The 20,848-nt window shown below is 42.4% G+C and overlaps 1 protein-coding gene across 1 annotated transcript in view; it reads left to right on the top strand.

Annotated features, from left to right (window-relative positions):
* Nucleotides 1–16,248: 16,248 nt before the first annotated feature.
* The window catches only part of LOC139407703 (anoctamin-8-like), a 51,835-nt gene continuing 47,235 nt past the window's right edge, over nt 16,249–20,848 (top strand). The window contains exon 1 of the mRNA XM_071151553.1: nt 16,249–16,516. Coding sequence (XP_071007654.1) covers nt 16,348–16,516 — 169 coding nt within the window. The 5' untranslated portion in view covers nt 16,249–16,347. The remainder of the gene's footprint in view (nt 16,517–20,848) is intronic.

The following is a 20,848-nucleotide window of genomic DNA, read 5'->3' as shown; positions in this document are numbered from 1 at the left end:
GCCAGTCACATTCTGTTAAAGGTCCTCAAAATGCACACATCCCTGTGTAGCTCCACTTTTCAGTTCACTGCAGCTAGCGACTGGAACAAACTGCAAAAAACACTCAAACAGGACCTGTAGAAAAGGCCCATGGAGTTGGTGGAATAATCCTTTAATTCATTGCCATTTACTCAGCTGGGCCAGGGGTGCTTTAATTAGGTCAGGTGGAAATGTCCGACTGATGTCAACTCCATAAAAGGAGGAAATTGCCATCGCCTGATCTCGCTGCTTTCTCTGCCTTAACTCCATCTTATCCAGAAGTTCTGTGCGTCCATGAATCCACGTAAGTCCACCGACTCTGTTAGTTCAGATGAAAGGTATCTGTTGCGATCCGGAGATGGGCCATCGGTTATTGTTTATAGTTATTACCGCGGAGCGCGGCTTGGAGCGCACGCTTCAAACATATTGTGTAATGTGAATTGTCAATGATCACGGCCCTACGGATCCTCATAGGCCAATTATGCAATCGATATGGTTCATATATATTGAAATTAATTATATGTACACATGAAGACAAGTGAAATGAGAAACGTCATTGTTTGCTAACTGATCGACTTTGATAATGGGGATTTTAGATAGAATAAAAACAGTGAATGATTATTCATTTATGATTTATGATAAATAGTTACGAGCCTAAATGACTCACGGATGATTACTATTGACTTCTTAATGAACTGGACTGTTGAACTCCCTAAATTATGTTAATAATGAATTATATGATTTGATCTTTGATTATGAATTTGATTGGATACATGTTATTTGTTTCCTTTGTGATGCAACACAGACTACTCAGTAAATATACCACTTTATGGTTAAAGGAATTCCTGCCTCAGTCTCATCCATTCCTCTGTCACCTGACACGTGACCACCTGTTCACCTTCACTGTTAGTCATCCTACCTGTCCAGCTACCCACACAGATTCCACTAATCTTTCAGGACTGTTTTATCTCCATCTCTACATTAAGACTCAATCATGGACACGCTTACTGACAGTTGTGGCTGTTTCGCGTGATGTATTGTTTTCTCTATCTTCTTGACCTTTGTGCTGTTGTCTGTGCCCAATAATGTTTGTGCTTTGTGCTGCTACCATGTTGTGCTGCTGCCATGTTGTGTTACTACCATGTCATGATGTGTTGCTACCATGCTGTGTTTTCATGTGTTACTACCATGCTATGCTGTTGTCTTAGGTCTCTCTTATCTCTTATGTAGTGTTGTGGTGTCTCTCTTGTCGTGATTTGTCCTATATTTATATCAAAAAATATATTTTTAATCCCAGCCCCCGTCCCCGCAGGAGGCCTTTTGCCTTCTGGTAGGCTGTCATTGTAAATAATAATTTATTCTTAACTGACTTGCCTCATTAAATAATGGTTAAAATATATATAACAGCACAAAGGGCAAGAAGGTAGAGACAACAATACATCACGCGAAACAGCCACAACTTGAAGAAACTTTCAAGAAACAAAGTCCTTGAAATGTTCCTGAATTGACTGACCTTCATGTCTTAAGATGAAAAAAAGAAAGATGGACTGTCGTTTCTCTTTGCTCATTTGAGCTGTTCTTGCTATAATGCATTAAGAAGGAAATAAATTATGTGAATTAACTTAAGGGACACCTGTTAATTGAAAAACACATTCCAGTTGACTACCTCATGAAGCTGGTTAAGAGAATGCTAAGCGTGTGCAAAGCTACCATCAAGGCAAAGGGTAGCTACTTTGAAGAATCTCAAATATAAAATATATTTTGATTTGTTCAACACTTTTTTTTGCTACTACATGATTCCATTTGTTATTTCATAGTTTTGATGTCTTCACTGTTATTCTTCAATGTAGAAAATAGTAAAGAAAAACCCTGGAATGAGTAGGCGTGTCAACTTTTGACTGGTACTGTGTGTGTGTGTGTGTGTGTATATGTGTATGTGTGTGTATGTGTATATATATATATATACAGTGCCTTGCGAAAGTATTCGGCCCCCTTGAACTTTGCGACCTTTTGCCACATTTCAGGCTTCAAACATAAAGATATAAAACTGTATTTTTTTGTGAAGAATCAACAACAAGTGGGACACAATCATGAAGTGGAACGACATTTATTGGATATTTCAAACATTTTAACAAATCAAAAACTGAAAAATTGGGCGTGCAAAATGATTCAGCCCCTTTACTTTCAGTGCAGCAAACTCTCTCCAGAAGTTCAGTGAGGATCTCTGAATGATCCAATGTTGACCTAAATGACTAATGATGATAAATACAATTCACCTGTGTGTAATCAAGTCTCTGAATAAATGCACCTGCACTGTGATAGTCTCAGAAGTCTGTCAAAAGCGCAGAGAGCATCATGAAGAACAAGGAACACACCAGGCAGGTCCGAGATACTGTTGTGAAGAAGTTTAAAGCCGGATTTGGATACAAAAAGATTTCCCAAGCTTTAAACATCCCAAGGAGCACTGTGCAAGCGATAATATTGAAATGGAAGGAGTATCAGACCACTGCAAATCTACCAAGCCCTGGCCGTCCCTCTAAACTTTCAGCTCCTACAAGGAGAAGACTGATCAGAGATGCAGCCAAGAGGCCCATGATCCCTCTGGATGAACTGCAGAGATCTACAGCTGAGGTGGGAGACTCTGTCCATAGGACAACAATCAGTCGTATATTGCACAAATCTGGCCTTTATGGAAGAGTGGCAAGAAGAAAGCCATTTCTTAAAGATATCCATAAAAAGTGTTGTTTAAAGTTTGCCACAAGCCACCTGGGAGACACACCAAACATGTGGAAGAAGGTGCTCTGGTCAGATGAAACCAAAATTGAACTTTTTGGCAACAATGCAAAACGTTATGTTTGGCGTAAAAACAACACAGCTGAACACACCATCCCCACTGTCAAACATGGTGGTGGCAGCATCATGGTTTGGGCCTGCTTTTCTTCAGCAGGGACAGGGAAGATGGTTAAAATTGATGGGAAGATGGATGGAGCCAAATACAGGACCATTCTGGAAGAAAACCTGATGGAGTCTGCAAAAGACCTGAGACTGGGACGGAGATTTGTCTTCCAACAAGACAATGATCCAAAACATAAAGCAAAATCTACAATGGAATGGTTCAAAAATAAACATATCCAGGTGTTAGAATGGCCAAGTCAGAGTCCAGACCTGAATCCAATCGAGAATCTGTGGAAAGAACTGAAAACTGCTGTTCACAAACGCTCTCTATCCAACCTCACTGAGCTCGAGCTGTTTTGCAAGGAGGAATGGGAAAAAATTTCAGTCTCTCGATGTGCAAAACTGATAGAGACATACCCCAAGCGACTTACAGCTGTAATCGCAGCAAAAGGTGGCGCTACAAAGTATTAACTTAAGGGGGCTGAATAATTTTGCACGCCCAATTTTTCAGTTTTTGATTCGTTAAAAAAGTTTGAAATATCCAATAAATGTCGTTCCACTTCATGATTGTGTCCCACTTGTTGTTGATTCTTCACAAAAAAATACAGTTTTATATCTTTGTTTGAAGCCTGAAATGTGGCAAAAGGTCGCAAAGTTCAAGGGGGCCGAATACTTTCGCAATGCACTGTATATAATATCTGACATTCTATTCATGTTTGAACTTTGTGCTTTTAAAGCTCCTTAACGGGATTGATATGACAACAGCCAGTGACAGTGCAGAGCGACAAATTCAAACAACGGAAATTCCTCAAACATACATGTATCTCATACCATTTTAAAAGGCAATCTTGTTAATCCCACCAAAGTGTCCGATTTCAAATTGGCTTTACAGAGAAAGCACCACAAATTATTATGTTAGGTCACCACCAAGTCAGAGAAATTCTGCAATTTTTTTCCAGACAAAGAGAGGAGTCACAAAAAGCACAAATACAGATAAAATTAATCACTAACCTTCATGTTACACCCTACATATGCTTTGTTCGATAAAGTGCATATTTATATAAAAAAAGCTCAGTATATGTCACGAATCCCGCTTCCTGAGTCTGTGTTTGCCTGTGTTTCTGTCCTGGAGTGTGTTTCCGGTGTCCTGGAACGCACCCTGTCTGGTTGCCGGGCGAATTAGCTTGTTGGGAGATCGATGTTCACCCGCACCTGTATCCCATCAGTAATCTGCACACCTGTCCTGATCATCACCTCTCCCCTTCAAAAGCTCTGACCTGACATCCATTCCCTGCCGGATCGTTAGCCATGAACAGTATGTTGTGCCACAGTATCAGCCTCAAGTTGGATAGAATTTGTTTTGTTGTTTTTTACGTATTGCTTGCCTTAAACTTACCTCCGTTTGTTCTGTCTTCAGTTACTCACCCGGATCATTTACCCCATTCCCGCCTGGTCGGAGGAGGATTCCGCTACCCCATTGGATCCACCTATTTACTCCCATCAACTCACCACCGCTGCCCGCTACGCCACCTGGATATATCTACCCATTCACATTCACTTTCAGCTTTTGTTATTGAACTGCTGCGTGGAAGAGCTCTGGAATGGGCTTCAGCCGTTTGGGAACGACAGGAGACCTGCATGGCTTCATACCAGGAGTTCACGGGAGAGATGAGAAAGCTTTTTGACCATCCAGTCCGAGGTAAGGACGCAGCTAAACGTTTGTTCACTCTTCGCCAAGGAGCTCGCAGTGTGGCAGACTTTATGATCGAGTTCAGGACATTGTCTGTGGAGAGTGGTTGGAATGAGGAGTCACTACAAGCGGCTTTTTACCAGGGGTTGTCGGAGCAACTCAAGGACGAGCTGATATCCTATCCAGAGCCTAGTGATCTAGACAGCTTGGTCACCTTAGCTATTCGGGTAGATAATAGTGTCTGAGAGAGAAGGAGGGAGAAGCAGTGGGGTCCATCTAATCAATCTGAGACTCGGTTACCATTCGGGTCAGGAAGTGGACCAGAACGGGTTGATCATTTTCCTTCACACGGGATTAGTGGAGGAGTCCTGCCGCCAGATCCTGAACCTATGCAAGTGGGGCGGCACGGGTTAACTAAGGACGAGCGCCAACGTAGACGTGAGACCAACAGCTGCCTCTACTGTGGTAGCTCGGGACATTACATCTCCGTTTGTCCTCAGCGCCCGTTAAACTGCTCGGCTCGTTAAGTTTGGGAGGTTTGTTAGCGAGCCAGTTTCAACCTCTCAAGAGCCCTGTCAGACCTCGTTTTCCTGCTACCTCATAAATAAGAATCAGAGTTTAGCGATTAACGCTTTCATCGATTCAGGTGCCGATGACAGCTTCATTGATGCCGACTTAGTGGAACAGCTGGGGCTTTCCAAGGAGCAATTACCGGAAGCCATTGAAGCAACCACTCTGAACGGCAGTATTCTGGCACGGATCACTATGAGGACTGAACCGGTTAAGATGTTGTTGTCGGGGAATCATTCAGAGGTTATTTCTTTTTTCATTTTGCCTTCCCCCCATGTTCCTCTGGTTCTTGGATACCCCTGGCTAAGAGAACACAATCCTTCGTTCGATTGGGTGACTGGTAAGGTAACTAGTTGGAGCATTGAGTGCCATGCGAACTGCCTCAGAACTGCCTGTTCTCATGCTGTCCCCAGTCGGGTCAGTGAGTCTGCTCCTCCTGATTTGTCCTTGGTTCCTGAAACATATCACGAGTTGGGTGAGGTGTTCAGTAAGCAGAAAGCTCAGTCACTTCCTCCCCACCGACCTTATGATTGTACAATTAAGCTGTTCCCTGGAGCTGCCTTTCCCAAGGGACGGTTATACAGTATTTCTCAACCTGAGCGGGAAGCCCTGGAGACCTACATAAAGGAGTCTCTTGCTGCAGGTCTCATTCGTCCCTCGTCATCACCCCTGGGAGCTGGATTTTTTTTGGTGAGTAAGAAGGATGGCTCTCTTCGACCGTGTATTGATTATCGGGGGTTGAATGATATTACGGTCAAGAACAAGTACCCCTTGCCCTTGATGAGCTCCGCTTTCGATTCTTTACAAGGTGCTACTGTGTTTACGAAGCTTGATCTACGCAATGCGTATCATCTGGTTCGGATCAAAGAGGGGGACGAGTGGTTGACTGGATTCAATACACCTATGGGACATTTCGAGTACCAGGTGATGCCGTTTGGACTTTCCAACGCTCCAGCAGTGTTCCAAGGTTTGGTGAATGACGTGCTGAGGGATATGATCGGTCTGTTTGTGTTCGTTTACCTGGATGACATCCTGATTTTCTCCAAGGAGCTTTCCAGCCACACCCAGCATGTTAAGCAGGTCCTGCAGCGGTTATTGGAGAACCGTCTGTTTGTGAAGGCAGAGAAGTGTGATTTTCACGCCCACACTACATCCTTCCTCGGGTACATCATCTCCAGGGGTGAGATCAAGATGGACCAAGAGAAGGTTCGGGCGGTTCGGGATTGGGCCCGCCCCGGTACGAGATTGCAGCTCCAGAGATTCCTGGGATTTGCGAACTTCTATCGGAGGTTTATCCGTGATTACAGCCGGGTGGCCGCCCCTTTAACTGCTCTGACGTCTTGCACCAGAATTTTCTGTTGGACTCCTGAGGCAGACCGAGCATTTCTGAACTTGAAGAGCCGATTCACCAACGCGCCGATTCTCTCTCAACCTGACACTTCCTGTCAGTTTGTTGAGGTGGACGCGTCTGATGTGGGGGTGGGCGCCATCCTGTCCCAGCGTAGCTCCACTGACGGTAAACTCCATCCCTGCGCCTTCTACTCTTGTCGTCTTTCACCAGCTGAGAGAAACTACGATGTGGGTAACCGGGAGCTTCTCGCTGTGAAGCTTGCCTTGGAGGAGTGGCGTCACTGGTTGGAGGGAGCGGAGCAACCGTTTGTGGTCTGGACTGACCACAAGAATCTGGCTTACGTGCAATCGGCTAAACGTCTCAACTCCCATCAGGCCAGGTGGGCTTTGTTTTTTGGACGCTTCAATTTTTCCCTGACGTTCCGACCTGGGTCGAAGAACGGCAAAGCGGACGCCTTGTCCCGGATGTTCTCCAAGACGGATGAGAGTGGGGCCAAGACTGAGACGATTCTTCCCCAGAACCTTGTCGTGGGAGCCGTTACATGTAGGATTGAGGAGGATGTGATGGCGGCCCTTCGGACGCAGCCCGGTCCCGGTAACGGTCCACCCGGTCGGTTGTTCGTGCCTGAGTCGGTCCGTTCTGCTGTTCTTCAGTGGTCCCATGCCAGCAAGATAGCTTGTCACCCTGGCGTTGCTCGGACTATGGCGCTACTGCGCAGACGATTTTGGTGGCCTGCCATGGGAGAAGATACCCGGAGGTTTGTTGCCGCATGTCCTGTTTGTGCTCAGAACAAAAGTACCAATCGGCCCAGCTCTGGGCTTCTTCACCCCCTACCTATTCCTCGGCGACCCTGGTCGCATCTGGCCCTGGATTTTGTCACGGGATTGCCCCCTTCTGTTGGGAACACGGTCATTCTGACCATTGTGGACAGATTCAGCAAGTTTGCTCATTTTGTCCCTCTCTCCAAGCTTCCATCTGCCACGGAGACGTCCGAGATCCTGGTTAGGGAGGTTTTCAGGGTCCACGGATTGCCCAGTGACATTGTTTCTGACCGTGGTCCTCAGTTTACCTCTGCTGTCTGGAGATCCTTCTGTTTGGCCATTGGAGCTACAGTCAGTCTCACTTCTGGATTTCACCCACAATCTAATGGTCAGGCGGAGAGAGCCAACCAGAAGATGGAGTCCACGCTGTGTTGTCTTGTCTCCTCTGATCCCACCTCTTGGTCATCTCAATTACCCTGGGTCGAGTATGCCCATAATACCCTTCCTTCATCTGCCACTGGGATGTCCCCCTTCCAATGCCTGTACGAATACCAACCTCCCTTGTTTCCTTCTCAGGAGAGGGATCTTTCGGTTCCTTCTGTCCAGGCCCACATTCGGCGTTGCCACCGGACCTGGCATCGGGCCAGGAAGGTCCTCCTTAGAGTTTCTGACCGGTATCAGATCCAGGCGAATCGTCGCCGTATTCCTGCTCCCGCTTATACCATCGGAGATAAGGATTGGTTGGCTACACGGGATCTTCCTCTACGGACTGAGTCGAGGAAACTGTCACCAAAGTTCATTGGTCCGTTCGTGGTGGAGAGAATCATTAACCCTGTTGTGGTCCGACTCAAATTGCCGGCAACGCTTCGAGTACACCCCACCTTTCATGTCTCCTGCCTCAAGCCGGTTCTCCTCAGTCCTCTGTTGCCCCCTCCTCCTCGTCCTCCTCCTCCTCGGATGATCGGAGGTGGTCCTGCCTACACGGTGCGCCGCATAATGGATTCCAGACGGCGGGGTCGAGGTTTCCAATATCTCGTGGATTGGGAAGGATATGGTCCAGAGGAGAGGAGTTGGATTTCTCGGCGTCAGATCCTTGAAGACGACCTGCTTCGTGACTTCTACCGCCTCCACCCTGGCACTCCAGGTAGTCCGCCCGGTGGCGTTCGTCGGAGGGGGGGGTACTGTCACGAAACACGCTTCCTGAGTCTGTGTTTGCCTGTGTTTCTGTCCTGGAGTGTGTTTCCGGTGTCCTGGAACGCACCCTGTCTGGTTGCCGGGCGAATTAGCTTGTTGGGAGATCGATGTTCACCCGCACCTGTATCCCATCAGTAATCTGCACACCTGTCCTGATCATCACCTCTCCCCTTCAAAAGCTCTGACCTGACATCCATTCCCTGCCGGATCGTTAGCCATGAACAGTATGTTGTGCCACAGTATCAGCCTCAAGTTGGATAGAATTTGTTTTGTTGTTTTTTACGTATTGCTTGCCTTAAACTTACCTCCGTTTGTTCTGTCTTCAGTTACTCACCCGGATCATTTACCCCATTCCCGCCTGGTCGGAGGAGGATTCCGCTACCCCATTGGATCCACCTATTTACTCCCATCAACTCACCACCGCTGCCCGCTACGCCACCTGGATATATCTACCCATTCACATTCACTTGTAAATAAATACTCACCTTCTTCCTACTCTCCTTGTCCTGGTCTGCTTCTGGGTTCGATTTTGAAAGAACGTGACAGTATACATTGGCGCGTTACATTCACTAGTTCCAAAAACATCCGGTGATATTGGAGAGAGCCACATCATTTTACAGAAATACTCATTATAAATGTCGATGAAAATACAATTGTTAGACATGGAAATATAGATACACTTCTCATTGCAACCGCTGTGTCAGATTTCAAAAACTTTACAGAAAAAGCAAACCAAGCAATAATCTGAGTACAGCTTTCAGACAAAGCAGCCAGAAAGAGATCTGCCATATTGGGTAGTCAACAGAAGTCATAAATAGCATTATAAATATTCACTTACCTTTGCTCTTCATCAGAATGCACTCCCAGGAATCTCAGTTCCACATTAAATGTTTGCTTTAGTTCGATAATGTCCATAATTTATGTCCAAAGAGCTACTTTTGTTAGCACGTTTGGTAAACAAATCCAAAGTCATGAAGCGCATTCCCTAGTTGCAGACAATGTTCCTGTCCGTAGAAACATGTCAAACGGTGTATGGAATCAATCTTTAGGATGTTTTTAACATAAAACGTCAATGTTCCAACCGGAGAGTTCCATTGTCTTCAGAAGTGCGATGGAACAGAGCTCCCTCTCATGTGAACGCGCATGGTCAGCTCATGGCAGACCTTACTCATTCCCTTCTCATTCAGTCCCACTTCACAGTAGAGTCCTCAAACAAACAAACGGTTGACATCTAGTGGAATCCTTAGGAAGTGCAACAACCAATATCCCACTGTGTATTCAATAGGGGCTGGGTTGAAAATCGACCAACCTCAGATTTCCCACTTCCTGTTTGGATTTCTTCTCAGGTGTTTGCCTGCCATATGAGTTCTGTTATACTCTGACATCATTCAAACCGTTTTATTAACTTCAGTGTTTTCTATCCAATAATAATATGCATATATTAACAACTGAGACTGAGGAGCAGGCCGTTTACTCTGGGCACCTCTGGGCACCTTTCATCCAAGCTACTCAATACTGCCCCTGCAGCCATAAGAAGTTAAATGGTTGAAAGCGCTGTGATAGACATTTGGGTGACAAAAACCAGACATTGTTTTTACGTTGGATTTTGGTTGTGCATTTGTATGGTTGTAAGCATGGTGACATGACAACACATTAGAAATTCAACTCTTTTGGCTGTCATTTTGAGTAGGTGAATATAGGTTGTAATCTCACTGATCAATGTCTCAGCTAAATATGACCCAATTATCCATGTTGAAATGAGGGGGTGTGCCCAGTGGGTAGGCTCTGCCTCTGTTTTTAACTTGTATTTTTGGTTGAGTTGGAGATGTGAATCCAACATATCATTTGTTACTTGTGAACAAGTTAATATGCTACATTTATTGTATTTCAAAAGTAATATTAAATTGTTTGGTTGTCAACGCAACCAAATATCAACATTGGAAGGAGATGTATCTTCTCCTTGGATAGTTCCATCTTGTGCCACTGACTTAGTTTGACTTTAATTATAGTTTGAATACACATTAATTATTGATATGTTGGATTCACACCTCCATCTCAAACAAAAATCTAAGTTAAAGAATAGGACTAAATCAAATCAAACTTTAAATGCACTTTAAATAAAGAGAATGAATATCAATTATTAATTTGTAGCCAAACTGGGATTAAAGGCAGACTAAGTCAGTGGCACAGATAGAAATATCCAAACAGAAGATACATCTCCTTCAAATGTAGATATTTGGTTGCATTGACAACCAAACACAATTCAATTTGACTAAAATATAATTATTGAAATCAACCAGTCCTATATGTATTGTCTATTTGTATCTTAATCCTGTTTTGAATTGAAACAATGTATCTTGATGATATTAACAGTGAATCTATTTCATTTTTAAGTGGAGATCTCTCAAATCATTCTCATGATAGCATATTGGTAATAATCATTGACAAATATCAAAGCTAAGCAGGGCTGGACTTGGTTAGGTTAAAACCCTGGATGGGAGACCAAAGGGTAGCTGTAGATAGATCTATTCTCCAGTAGGAGGTGCTGCCCAGCCTATAGTTATTTTCTGATAGTGGATATAACGTTGAAGACGAGACATTGTTTCAAAGGTACAAATTTAACATACTTCGTACAAGGTTTGTTTATGTTGAAATTTGGTTACCATGATAACATCATCCGGTGGTAGAAATGTCACCCTCATAACAATAGTTTAGGTTGATTACTTTTTTCAAATCCAATGTATTTTCCCCATAGAATCCACATCACAATACATCTAACAAATTACATTGAAACAACGTTGATTCAACCAGTTTGTGCCCAGCAGCTATTGCTTAAGGTGGGGGAGGGACAATATTTAACCTGTGTACTTAATTATTCAGTAGACTCCATAGAGGACAGCTGTCACCTTACTTGAGCCATCAGCACCAAGTCTTTGTCTTCATACTGTACCTCTGACTGTATGTGTAGTAACAGCAGTCATAATGTTGATGTATACACTGTAGTGGCACATGAAACGCGCACCTTACATACACACACAACAGATAACAGGTTGGGTTATTTTTCTTCATTTTTTTTTTAACCTTTATTTTACAGGTAAGTCAATTAAGAAGACATTCTTATTTACAATGACGACCTAGCCAACATATCAACAAACAACAATTACACATACATACATACATACATGCATGAAAAGCAAACACAAAACATGAAAAGCAAACACAAAACATGAAAAGCAAAACATTCATATGAAACAAACACATTCTTCAGTAAAAAAGAAAGCAGTTGCCACTGTACTGAAACCAGTTTTTTATAGCTAACATCTGCCTGAATTGCCATAGAGGCACCAAGTCCACCAACTTTAAGGACTTTTGTAGATCATTCTACATGAGGCACAAAAAAACTAAAATAAGATTTTCCTAACTCGGTGGATATTGAAGCGATCTCCAGGGTTAGCCATCCTTGAGTCCGGGTCTGGTAACGTATACTGTAAGTCTGAAGGTCAACAATGAGGTAAGGTATGGCAGAAGTTTATGCAAGAGGGCTTTTTAGACAAAAAGAGTGCAATGTATCGATCTATGAGACTTCAAGGAGGGATAGCCTACTTTCTGATACAAAACGCAATGATGTATACTGAACCTATTACCCGTAATAAAGCACAATGCGCTATGATAAACTGTGTCAAATTGGTTTCAGTACAGTGGCAACTGCATTCATATAGACCACATATGTCAGAGTCAAGGCCCGCGGGCCACATCCGGCCCGCAAGAAGGTTTTTTACGGCCCCTGGGATGATCTTGATTTATTATTAGAACCGGCCCGCAGCAAGCCGGCAGCCCGCAGATCTTTTACACGCACCAATACTACATTTCCCACAATGCAAAGGTGACGCACCGAGCAGTAGGCTGCTTCATTTCAATATTTATTGGCACAGCAGTCGTCAGCATCACAGTAAAATTAACTTTCAGATACCCATCAAAAATGGCAAAACGGAAGGTGGATACTGAGAACCGGGGGTTTCAAACAAGGTGGGAGTCGGAGTATATGTTCACGAAGGTAGCTGGAAAACCTGTGTGTCTTCTGTGTGGAGAAAGTGTGGCGGTACTGAAAGAGTATAATCTGAGACGACATTATGAAACGAAACACGCGGACACACACGCGGACGCAACTGTCAAGGCCAGTTTTATTTTGGCAGAAGAGATCGCTAAATCAGCCCGGCCATTTACGGAGGGGGATTTCATCAAAAACTGCATGATTAAAGTTTGTGACGAAGTTTGCCCAGAAAAAAGGCAACTCTTTTTAAATGTGAGTCTGAGCAGAAACACCATTGCCGAGAGAGTAGACCAGTTGTCCATCAATCTAAAAGAGCAGCTTGTGAAAAAGGGAAAAGATTTTATTGCATATTCCTTGGCTGTGGATGAGAGCACCGACATTTCTGACATTGCCCAGTTGTCAATTTTCATCCGCGGAGTGGACTCCAACCTAAGCGTGACAGAGGAGTTTTTGGCTTTACGTCCTATGCATGGCACAACTACGGGGCATGATTTGTATGAAGAGGTGTCAAGATGTGTAAATGAGATGGAGCTGCCTTGGGAAAAACTCGTGGGTTTGACAACCGACGGAGCACCTGCGATGTGTGGACACAGGAGCGGACTGGTGGCGAAGATACGGGAAAAGATGCAAGAGGAAAACGCGACAGGTGAGCTGACAGCTTATCATTGTATCATACACCAGGAAGCGTTGTGCGGTAAAGCCTTGAAAATGGAGCATGTAATGAGCATCATCACGCGCACAGTTAACTTTATCAGAGCCAAAGGTTTGAATCACCGCCAGTTCAAGGCATTTCTGACGGAGTTAGAAACGGAGCAAGGTGATTTGCCTTATCACACAGAGGTGCGATGGCTAAGCCAGGGAAAGGTGCTTCAAAGATGTTTCGAGCTTCGTGAGGAGATTTGTCTGTTCTTGGACAGCAAAGGGAAAGACACAACACAACTCCGAGACGAAATGTTTCTGTGTGAAATGGCTTTTCTGTGTGACATTACGAGTCATCTGAATGCAATAAACTTGCAGCTGCAGGGTCGGGATCGTGTCATCTCTGATATGTACAGTACAGTGAAGGCATTTAAAACCAAACTGACTCTGTGGGAGACGCAGATGCGGAAAGAAAATTTGAGCCACTTTCCCAGCTGCCAGACCATGAAAGAGAAGCTCTCTACCAGTGCGTTCCCGAGCACACAGTTGGCTGATAAAATAGGTATGCTTGCCGCTGACTTTCGACGCCGATTTGCTGACTTTGAAGCACAAAAAAGCAGGTTGGAACTGCTCGGTAACCCATTTGCTGTTGACGTGGAAAGCTCACCACCAAACCTCCAAATGGAGTTGATTGACCTCCAATGCAATGATGCACTGAGGGCAAAATATGCGGCAGTGGGTGCTGCGGAGTTCGCCCGTTTCCTCCCCGGCACAATGCCCCAGCTGCGCATCCAGGCTGCTCAAACGTTGTCTATGTTTGGCAGCACATACCTGTGTGAACAACTGTTTTCTTTGATGAACCTGAACAAAACATCACACAGAAGTCGACTTACTGCTGAACACCTCCACTCAATTCTGAGGATTTCTTCAGCTCAGAGCCTTACCCCGAACATTGATGAACTTGTGGAAAAGATGGGACACCACCAAGTATCACCCTCAACCTCAAACAAGTGAACATTACTGTGCAATCACATATTTAGAGTTTTTACTCAGTTCAAGTTTAAAAGTTAAAATTTAATATTTGTTTTCACTGCATGTTACTTCTCCTTAAACAAAGTGTTGTTTTTGATTAATAGATTTTTGCACTTTATTTTTTTGTATTTCAATCCAATTATATTTTAAAAATATTTCAGTTGAGTGGATGATAGAAAATTGCTATTATTGTTTTTTCTTTGAAGTAAATTTAGCCCACTTTTGCTAAAATAGAAAATATAGTCTACTGATGGTGCCTTGAATACCGGTTTCTTTCATTTAATGTTCATGTTATGGGGATATTTATATAAAGGAAATTTGTCTTTTGTGTCTGTTGAAAATTAAAGATTACTGACAGAGCCATAAGAAAATATTGCTTTATTTATCTGATCATATTGTAATATATTTGTTAGGTTTTCAGTAGGTTCAATTAGGTTCACTAGACTATATGCGTCATTTAAAAATTTTTCAATGAACATTAGTACAGTCCGGCCCTCGTCTTGTAGCTGATTTTTTTATTTGGCCCTCCGTCCATTTGACTTTGACACCCCTGCTGTAGATCATGAGCTATTCTTTTTATTTTTCCGATTGCCATTATTTCATGTTTTTTTTTCACGTTCATTGTATATCCTGAGATTTTAGAGTATTTTGAAAATATTTTTAACAAGTGGGGCATTGAGTTTTCAATATTGGTCAGGTATATCAGGAGATCATCTGCAAATAAGATTAGTTTATATTCATGCTTACCAATACTGGCACCTGTTACATTTGGTTATTGTCAAATTATTTCTGCAAGCGGTTCAATTGCCAGTGAAAACTGGAGGGAGAGAGGACAACCATGTCTTGTGCCACTTTCTAAAGCAATTTCATCAGATAATGTATTATTTGTGTATATTTTTGATTTAAGAAACATTTATATAATATTTTTTATTACATTTATTATTCCAGCTGGAAAGTTGAAAGCTTCCAAATTTGAAATAGAAAAGGCCATTCAAGATGGTCGAAGCCTTTTCGGTATTAATAACAGACATTATTGATAAAATATATATCTTGTTTTTTAAGCCTTACTTTTTTAATATAGTAAATATCCTAATGTTAAGGCTATAAACTAAAGTAACATTCAACCTGAAAATGGAGTAACACATCCACAGCCACATTTTGAGGTTACTGTAACAATAAATGTCTTCTTACGCAATCATGTAAAGCATACATGTTCAAGATAGAACCCATAGGTCATCACAGGTCAGTGGTGATCTTCACAATTGCTGTAATAATCTGCACAAAGTATTGAACAGTAGTACTACTGGTAATGCATCTCAACTGCAATCCAGCATCATTTGGTTGTGCTATTAGATGAAGCAGTGATATCACACTAATCTGCTGTATACATAAACACAATATAGATCATTGTATTCCCATTTGAACTTTGCTGTCCCTTTAAATGGTTGAAAGAACAGTGACAGACATTTGGGTGCCAATTTAACCAACAATCTGACATTGTTTTTCCCTTGGAATTTGGTTGTGGTTTTACTAGTAGATGGTTGAAAGCATCATGATAATACATTGGACATTTTACTAACTTTTGTATTTTTGAGTGGGTGACTATAGGTTGTAATATCATTGATCAACGTCTCAACCAAATAGTACCCAATTATCTACGTTGAAATGACAGCGTGACCAGTGGGATTGGAAAGTAAATCGTTTAGTATTTTGACTGATATCAGATGGGGGGTGGCGCTTCTGCATCGGGTAGTCGTTCTATAAAAAACAATTTGCTCTCTGGCTGTTTGCAGAGGTCAGAGAAAGTGAAAGGTGTATTTATTGAAATGCTCTCTTGGAGGGCAAGGAGGAAAATAACGATATTTTATTTCCAGTGCATGTGTCTGTGTGTGGTGGCTGGCTGTAGCCTACGTGTCGTCTCCCCTTTTCTCTTTGTCCCTCCTCGATACTTAAGAATCAACCGAGCAATATCCATCTGCTGCAAACCAGGATGAGCCACCAGCACAACAACCATCACTTCACGTTAATTTAACCTCTGTCTCTCTGACCCACTGGTCTGTCGCGGTCCATGCTTTGCCTGCCTGAGATGCGATTTCATTCTCCCTTTTCCCGGAGAGTATCGTCCGTTACACCCCACTGAAAGAGCATGCCTGAGACCGGGGCGACGGGAGCAGCAGCTGCAGCTGCCAGTATCAGCTCCTCCGACAGCAGAGACGGCACCGAGGGCTTTTGGCACAGACACCGATCGCAACGCGAGGGAGAAAAGACAGATCCAAGTTCTGCCTCCTCGCAGCAAACGTCCTCCGGTGTACTGGGTGAGCCCGTATTTCAAAGGGTCAGTTTGGCTTGTGGGCGGAAATGTAATGTAGTTAGAATTGCGGCGACGGGACGGGTAGATGCGACGGGAAACGAGACGAGCAATATAGGACCGGCGCCGCACCGTCCTTTCGTCTTTTCAGGCACATGGCCACCATAGAAACAGCCCACATCATATATTGTTTGTAGAAGGGTGTATTTGTCCTTACATTTACAGTATCATCGTCGCTGTCTCTAGGCTAGCCTGCTAACACTCACTCCATATGTGTGTGTTGTAGGTTTGACATGTGGGAGGTTTAGCCTGTAATATCCAGCAACAACCTGGAATTACCATCCACTGTGCAAAAACTGGTTGAATCAACGTTATTTCCACGTGAATTCAACCCCAAAAATATAAACGTGGGGACTTTGAATCAATGTGGAAAACTGATTGGATTTGTAAAAAGTCATCAACATAATGGCATTTATTTTTTTCACCCAACTTTTAACCTAAATCCATCCAATGGCATGGTGGGATGTTTTGTTGATTTCACCTTGATTTCACTTAGGTGACAACTCAACCAAAAGTAAATTAAAAACTAGACGTTGAACTGATTTCTGTGCCCAATGGGCAGCATTTTATGGATTAGGGCTGCTGTATTTTGAGTTTTCAAATGGTCTGGTTTTAACCGTTTACCACGAAAACTTAGGCTATATAGCCTGTTCAAACTAAAACGCATTTCCCACAATGACAGTTTACTATTTTGTTATTTAAATTAAGTATTTTGTGAAGATTCTTTGGCATTGTGCCCTTCTTCTATCAACCTACTGGGCACACCACATAATTTCAATGTGGATAATTGGGTAATATTTGGTTGATGTTGATCAATGAGATTACAATATTTATTTACCCATGCAAAAATAATTTGTTGAATTTCCAATGTGTTATCACTATGCTTGCAACCATCTAAAAGCATCAACAAATTCCAATGGAAAAACAATATCTGATTTTTGGTTTAGTTAGTGTAATGATCCTCTTCCTGTAAATGACTGGACCAAAGCTCAGCGTGGCACATGTTCATGATATTTTATTAACTCAGAACACTCGAACAAAGAGGAAAACGAACAGTTCTGTAAGGAAACTAAACCATACAGAAAACAACGACCCACAAAACCCATGTGGGCAAAAGCTACCTAAGTATGGTTCCCAATCAGAGACAACGATAGACAGCTGTCCCTGATTGTTTATTTATACAACATTTTATTGTGTTATCAGTGTGTTAATAGCAGAACCAAGTGGCCTGGATTGCAGTTGAAAATACATAAAAATATAAGTGCAAGTCATCAATGCCGTTCAAGATTTTGCGCAGATTATTGCAGCAATTGTGAAGATCTCCACAGACCTGCTATAACCTATGCATGCAATCTTGAACATGCACACTTTATGTAATTACATAAGAAGACATTTATAGTTACAGTAACCTCAATGTGGCCATTTTAATGTGGAATGTTAGCCTTAACTTTAGTATTAAAAAAGTAATATTGAATTGTGTTTGGTTGACAACGCAACCAAATATCAACATTTAAAGGCGATGTATCTACTGCTTGTTGATTGCTCCATCTGAGCCACTGTCTTAATCCCCTTCTTTAACTTTTATTTGTGGTTGAGTTGGAGACATGAATCCAACATATAGTTTGTTAACTTGTCTAAGTTAATAGGCTATTTATTGTATTTCAAAATTATATTGAATTGTGTTTGGTTGTCAACGCAACCAAATATCAACATTTGAAGGAGATTTGTCTTCTGTTTGGATAGTTGGTTCCATCTGTGCCACTGACTTTGTTTGTCTACAAATTGATAATTGATATGTTGGATTCATGTCTCCTTCTCAACCCCCCAAAAAGTTAAAGAATAGGGTCTAAATTAAACTTTTAAATGCACTTTAAATAAAGTTTGAATTATTCCTATTCTTTACCTTGATTTTGGGTTGAGATGGAGACTTGAATCCAACATATCAATTATTAATCTGTAGACAAACTGGAATTAAAGCCAGACTAAGTCAGTGTCACAGATGGAACTATCCAAGCAGAAGATACATCTCCTTCAAATATTGATATTTGGATGCGTTGACATCTGAACACAATTCAATATCAGTATATATCATTACATTTGAAATCAACCAGAGCTTGAAACCCTAGGCCTATTTTATTGTCTATTTTTAGTTCAATTCTGGGTTGAATTGAAACAGATGTCGATGATTTTGTCTTACGTCAGATGGCATCACTCCAACGCGATGCACTTCCCTCATCCGATCTGTCTTGTAGGACGTGGGACTCATCCTAAAATGTTAGGATTCCCGATCATCCGCTATTCAATTTTTTTTTAAACTTAGTTCCTCATTTTTGATATCACTGCACTCTATGACTCTATGAAATATGCAGAATAGCTAGCTAAATTATTACACAGCAGGGGTTCAAACTGTAGAACCCAGTTACTACATTTTAATATAAAATTTGATTTCATCAAACAAAATGATGCTACATTTTTATCTCTGGGACCCTCATGATGACAAATCAGCTAGATTACTGAATGTTAGGACATTATTTACCTTCAGAGGTGAATACCGATCGCATAGAGGTTAAGAGTGACTGTTGTCAGAAATCCGTCCGTAGATCAGCGTGTTTCTCTGCGATCGTTGGGATCAGCTGAGAACAGCACAAGCTGAACTGACGGGAGGCAACAGGCAGCGCTAGCAGCTTCTTCAAAATGAGAAAAAAATATCCAGAAAACCACATTGTAGGATTTTTATTGAATTTATTTGCAAATTATGGTGGAAAATAGGAATACAAAAAAATAAAGAAAATCGTGCTGTCTGGTTTGCTTAATACAAGGCATTTCATGTATAGCACTTTTACTTTGTACAGCGCATTCGGAAAGTGTTCAGACCCCTTCCCTTTTTCCAGATTTTGATACGTTATAGCCTTATTCTAGAATTGATGAAATTATTTATTTTCCTCATCAATCTACTTATTTGTTATAGCCATTGAATGTAGTTGTTTCTCATGACCAAGCGAAAACAGTTTTTTAGAAATAAAATATAAAAACAGAACCTTTATTTACGTAAGTATTCACACCCTTTGCTATGAGACTCGAAATTGAGCTCACTTGCATCCTGTTTCCATTGATCATACTTGATGTTTTTACAACTTGATCGGAGTCCACCTGTGGTAAATTCAATTGATTTAACATGATTTGGAAAGTTACACACCTGCCTATATAAGGTCCCACAGTTGACAGTGCATGTCAGAGCAAAAACCAAGCTCGAAGGAATTGTCCGTAGAGCTCCGAGACAGGACTATGGGGAAGGGTAACAAAATATTTCTGCAGCATTGAAGGTCCCCAAGAACACATTGGCCTCCATCATTCTTAAATGGAAGAAGTTTGGAAGCACCAACTCTTCCTAGAGCTGGCCGCCCGGCCATTTTAAATCCACTTCAATCAGTGTAGATGAAGAGTGGGAGACAAGTTAAAGAAAGATTGTTAAGCCTTGAGACAATTGAGACAGAGACATGGGTTGTGTATGTGTGCCATTCATAGGGTAAATGGGCAAGACAACATGTAAGTTCTTTGAACAGGTCATGGCAGTACACACAACAGTTTCCCGTGTGTATCAAGAATTGTCCACCACCCAAAGGACATCCAGCCAACTTGACACAACTCTGGGAATCATTGGAGTCAACATGGGACAGCGTCCCTATGGAATGCTCGATACCTTGTAGAGTCCATTCCCCGACGAATTGAGTGTTCTGAGGGCAAATGATGGTGCCAGTCAATATTAGGAAGGTGTTCTTAATGTTTTGTACACTTCGTGTAGTATATATTATGGGCTGTATTTCCCAGTTGGTTCATGGGGGAGAAGAGCTGGGGAGTCAGTGCAGACTTTCATCATGATTAACATATCACATAACTGCTTTCACACGTGTCAGTGTCTGTCAGCGCCACGCCGCCACACAGCATGTTGAGTCCTGATGCCTGATTCCCCCTCAGCCCTGCTCTCTGTTTTAGCCGGGCGGGGAGGATTGGATGTTTCTTCTCCATGTTTTAAGCAAGTCTTCCTAATCCTTTTTCAGTTAGCCTAAAGTAGCTTTGATCCATTAAGACACCGTCCTTTGTGACCTCACCCTCTCAGTCCCCTCCCTCGTCCTCCACATTAATTACATGTCCATCATATAACATAGTCATCTTAGGATGAGTCCCAAATGGTACCCTGTTCCCTATGTGGTCCACTACTTTTGACCAGGGGAATAGGCTGCCATTTGGGGCGTCTCCGTAGTTTCAGAAAGTATTGACC

This window comes from Oncorhynchus clarkii, chromosome 4, assembly GCF_045791955.1.
Source record: "Oncorhynchus clarkii lewisi isolate Uvic-CL-2024 chromosome 4, UVic_Ocla_1.0, whole genome shotgun sequence".
Classification (NCBI taxonomy): Eukaryota; Metazoa; Chordata; class Actinopteri; order Salmoniformes; family Salmonidae; genus Oncorhynchus; species Oncorhynchus clarkii.
The sequence above is the reverse complement of the archived record's forward strand: the minus strand, read 5'-3'. Positions and strand labels throughout refer to the sequence as shown.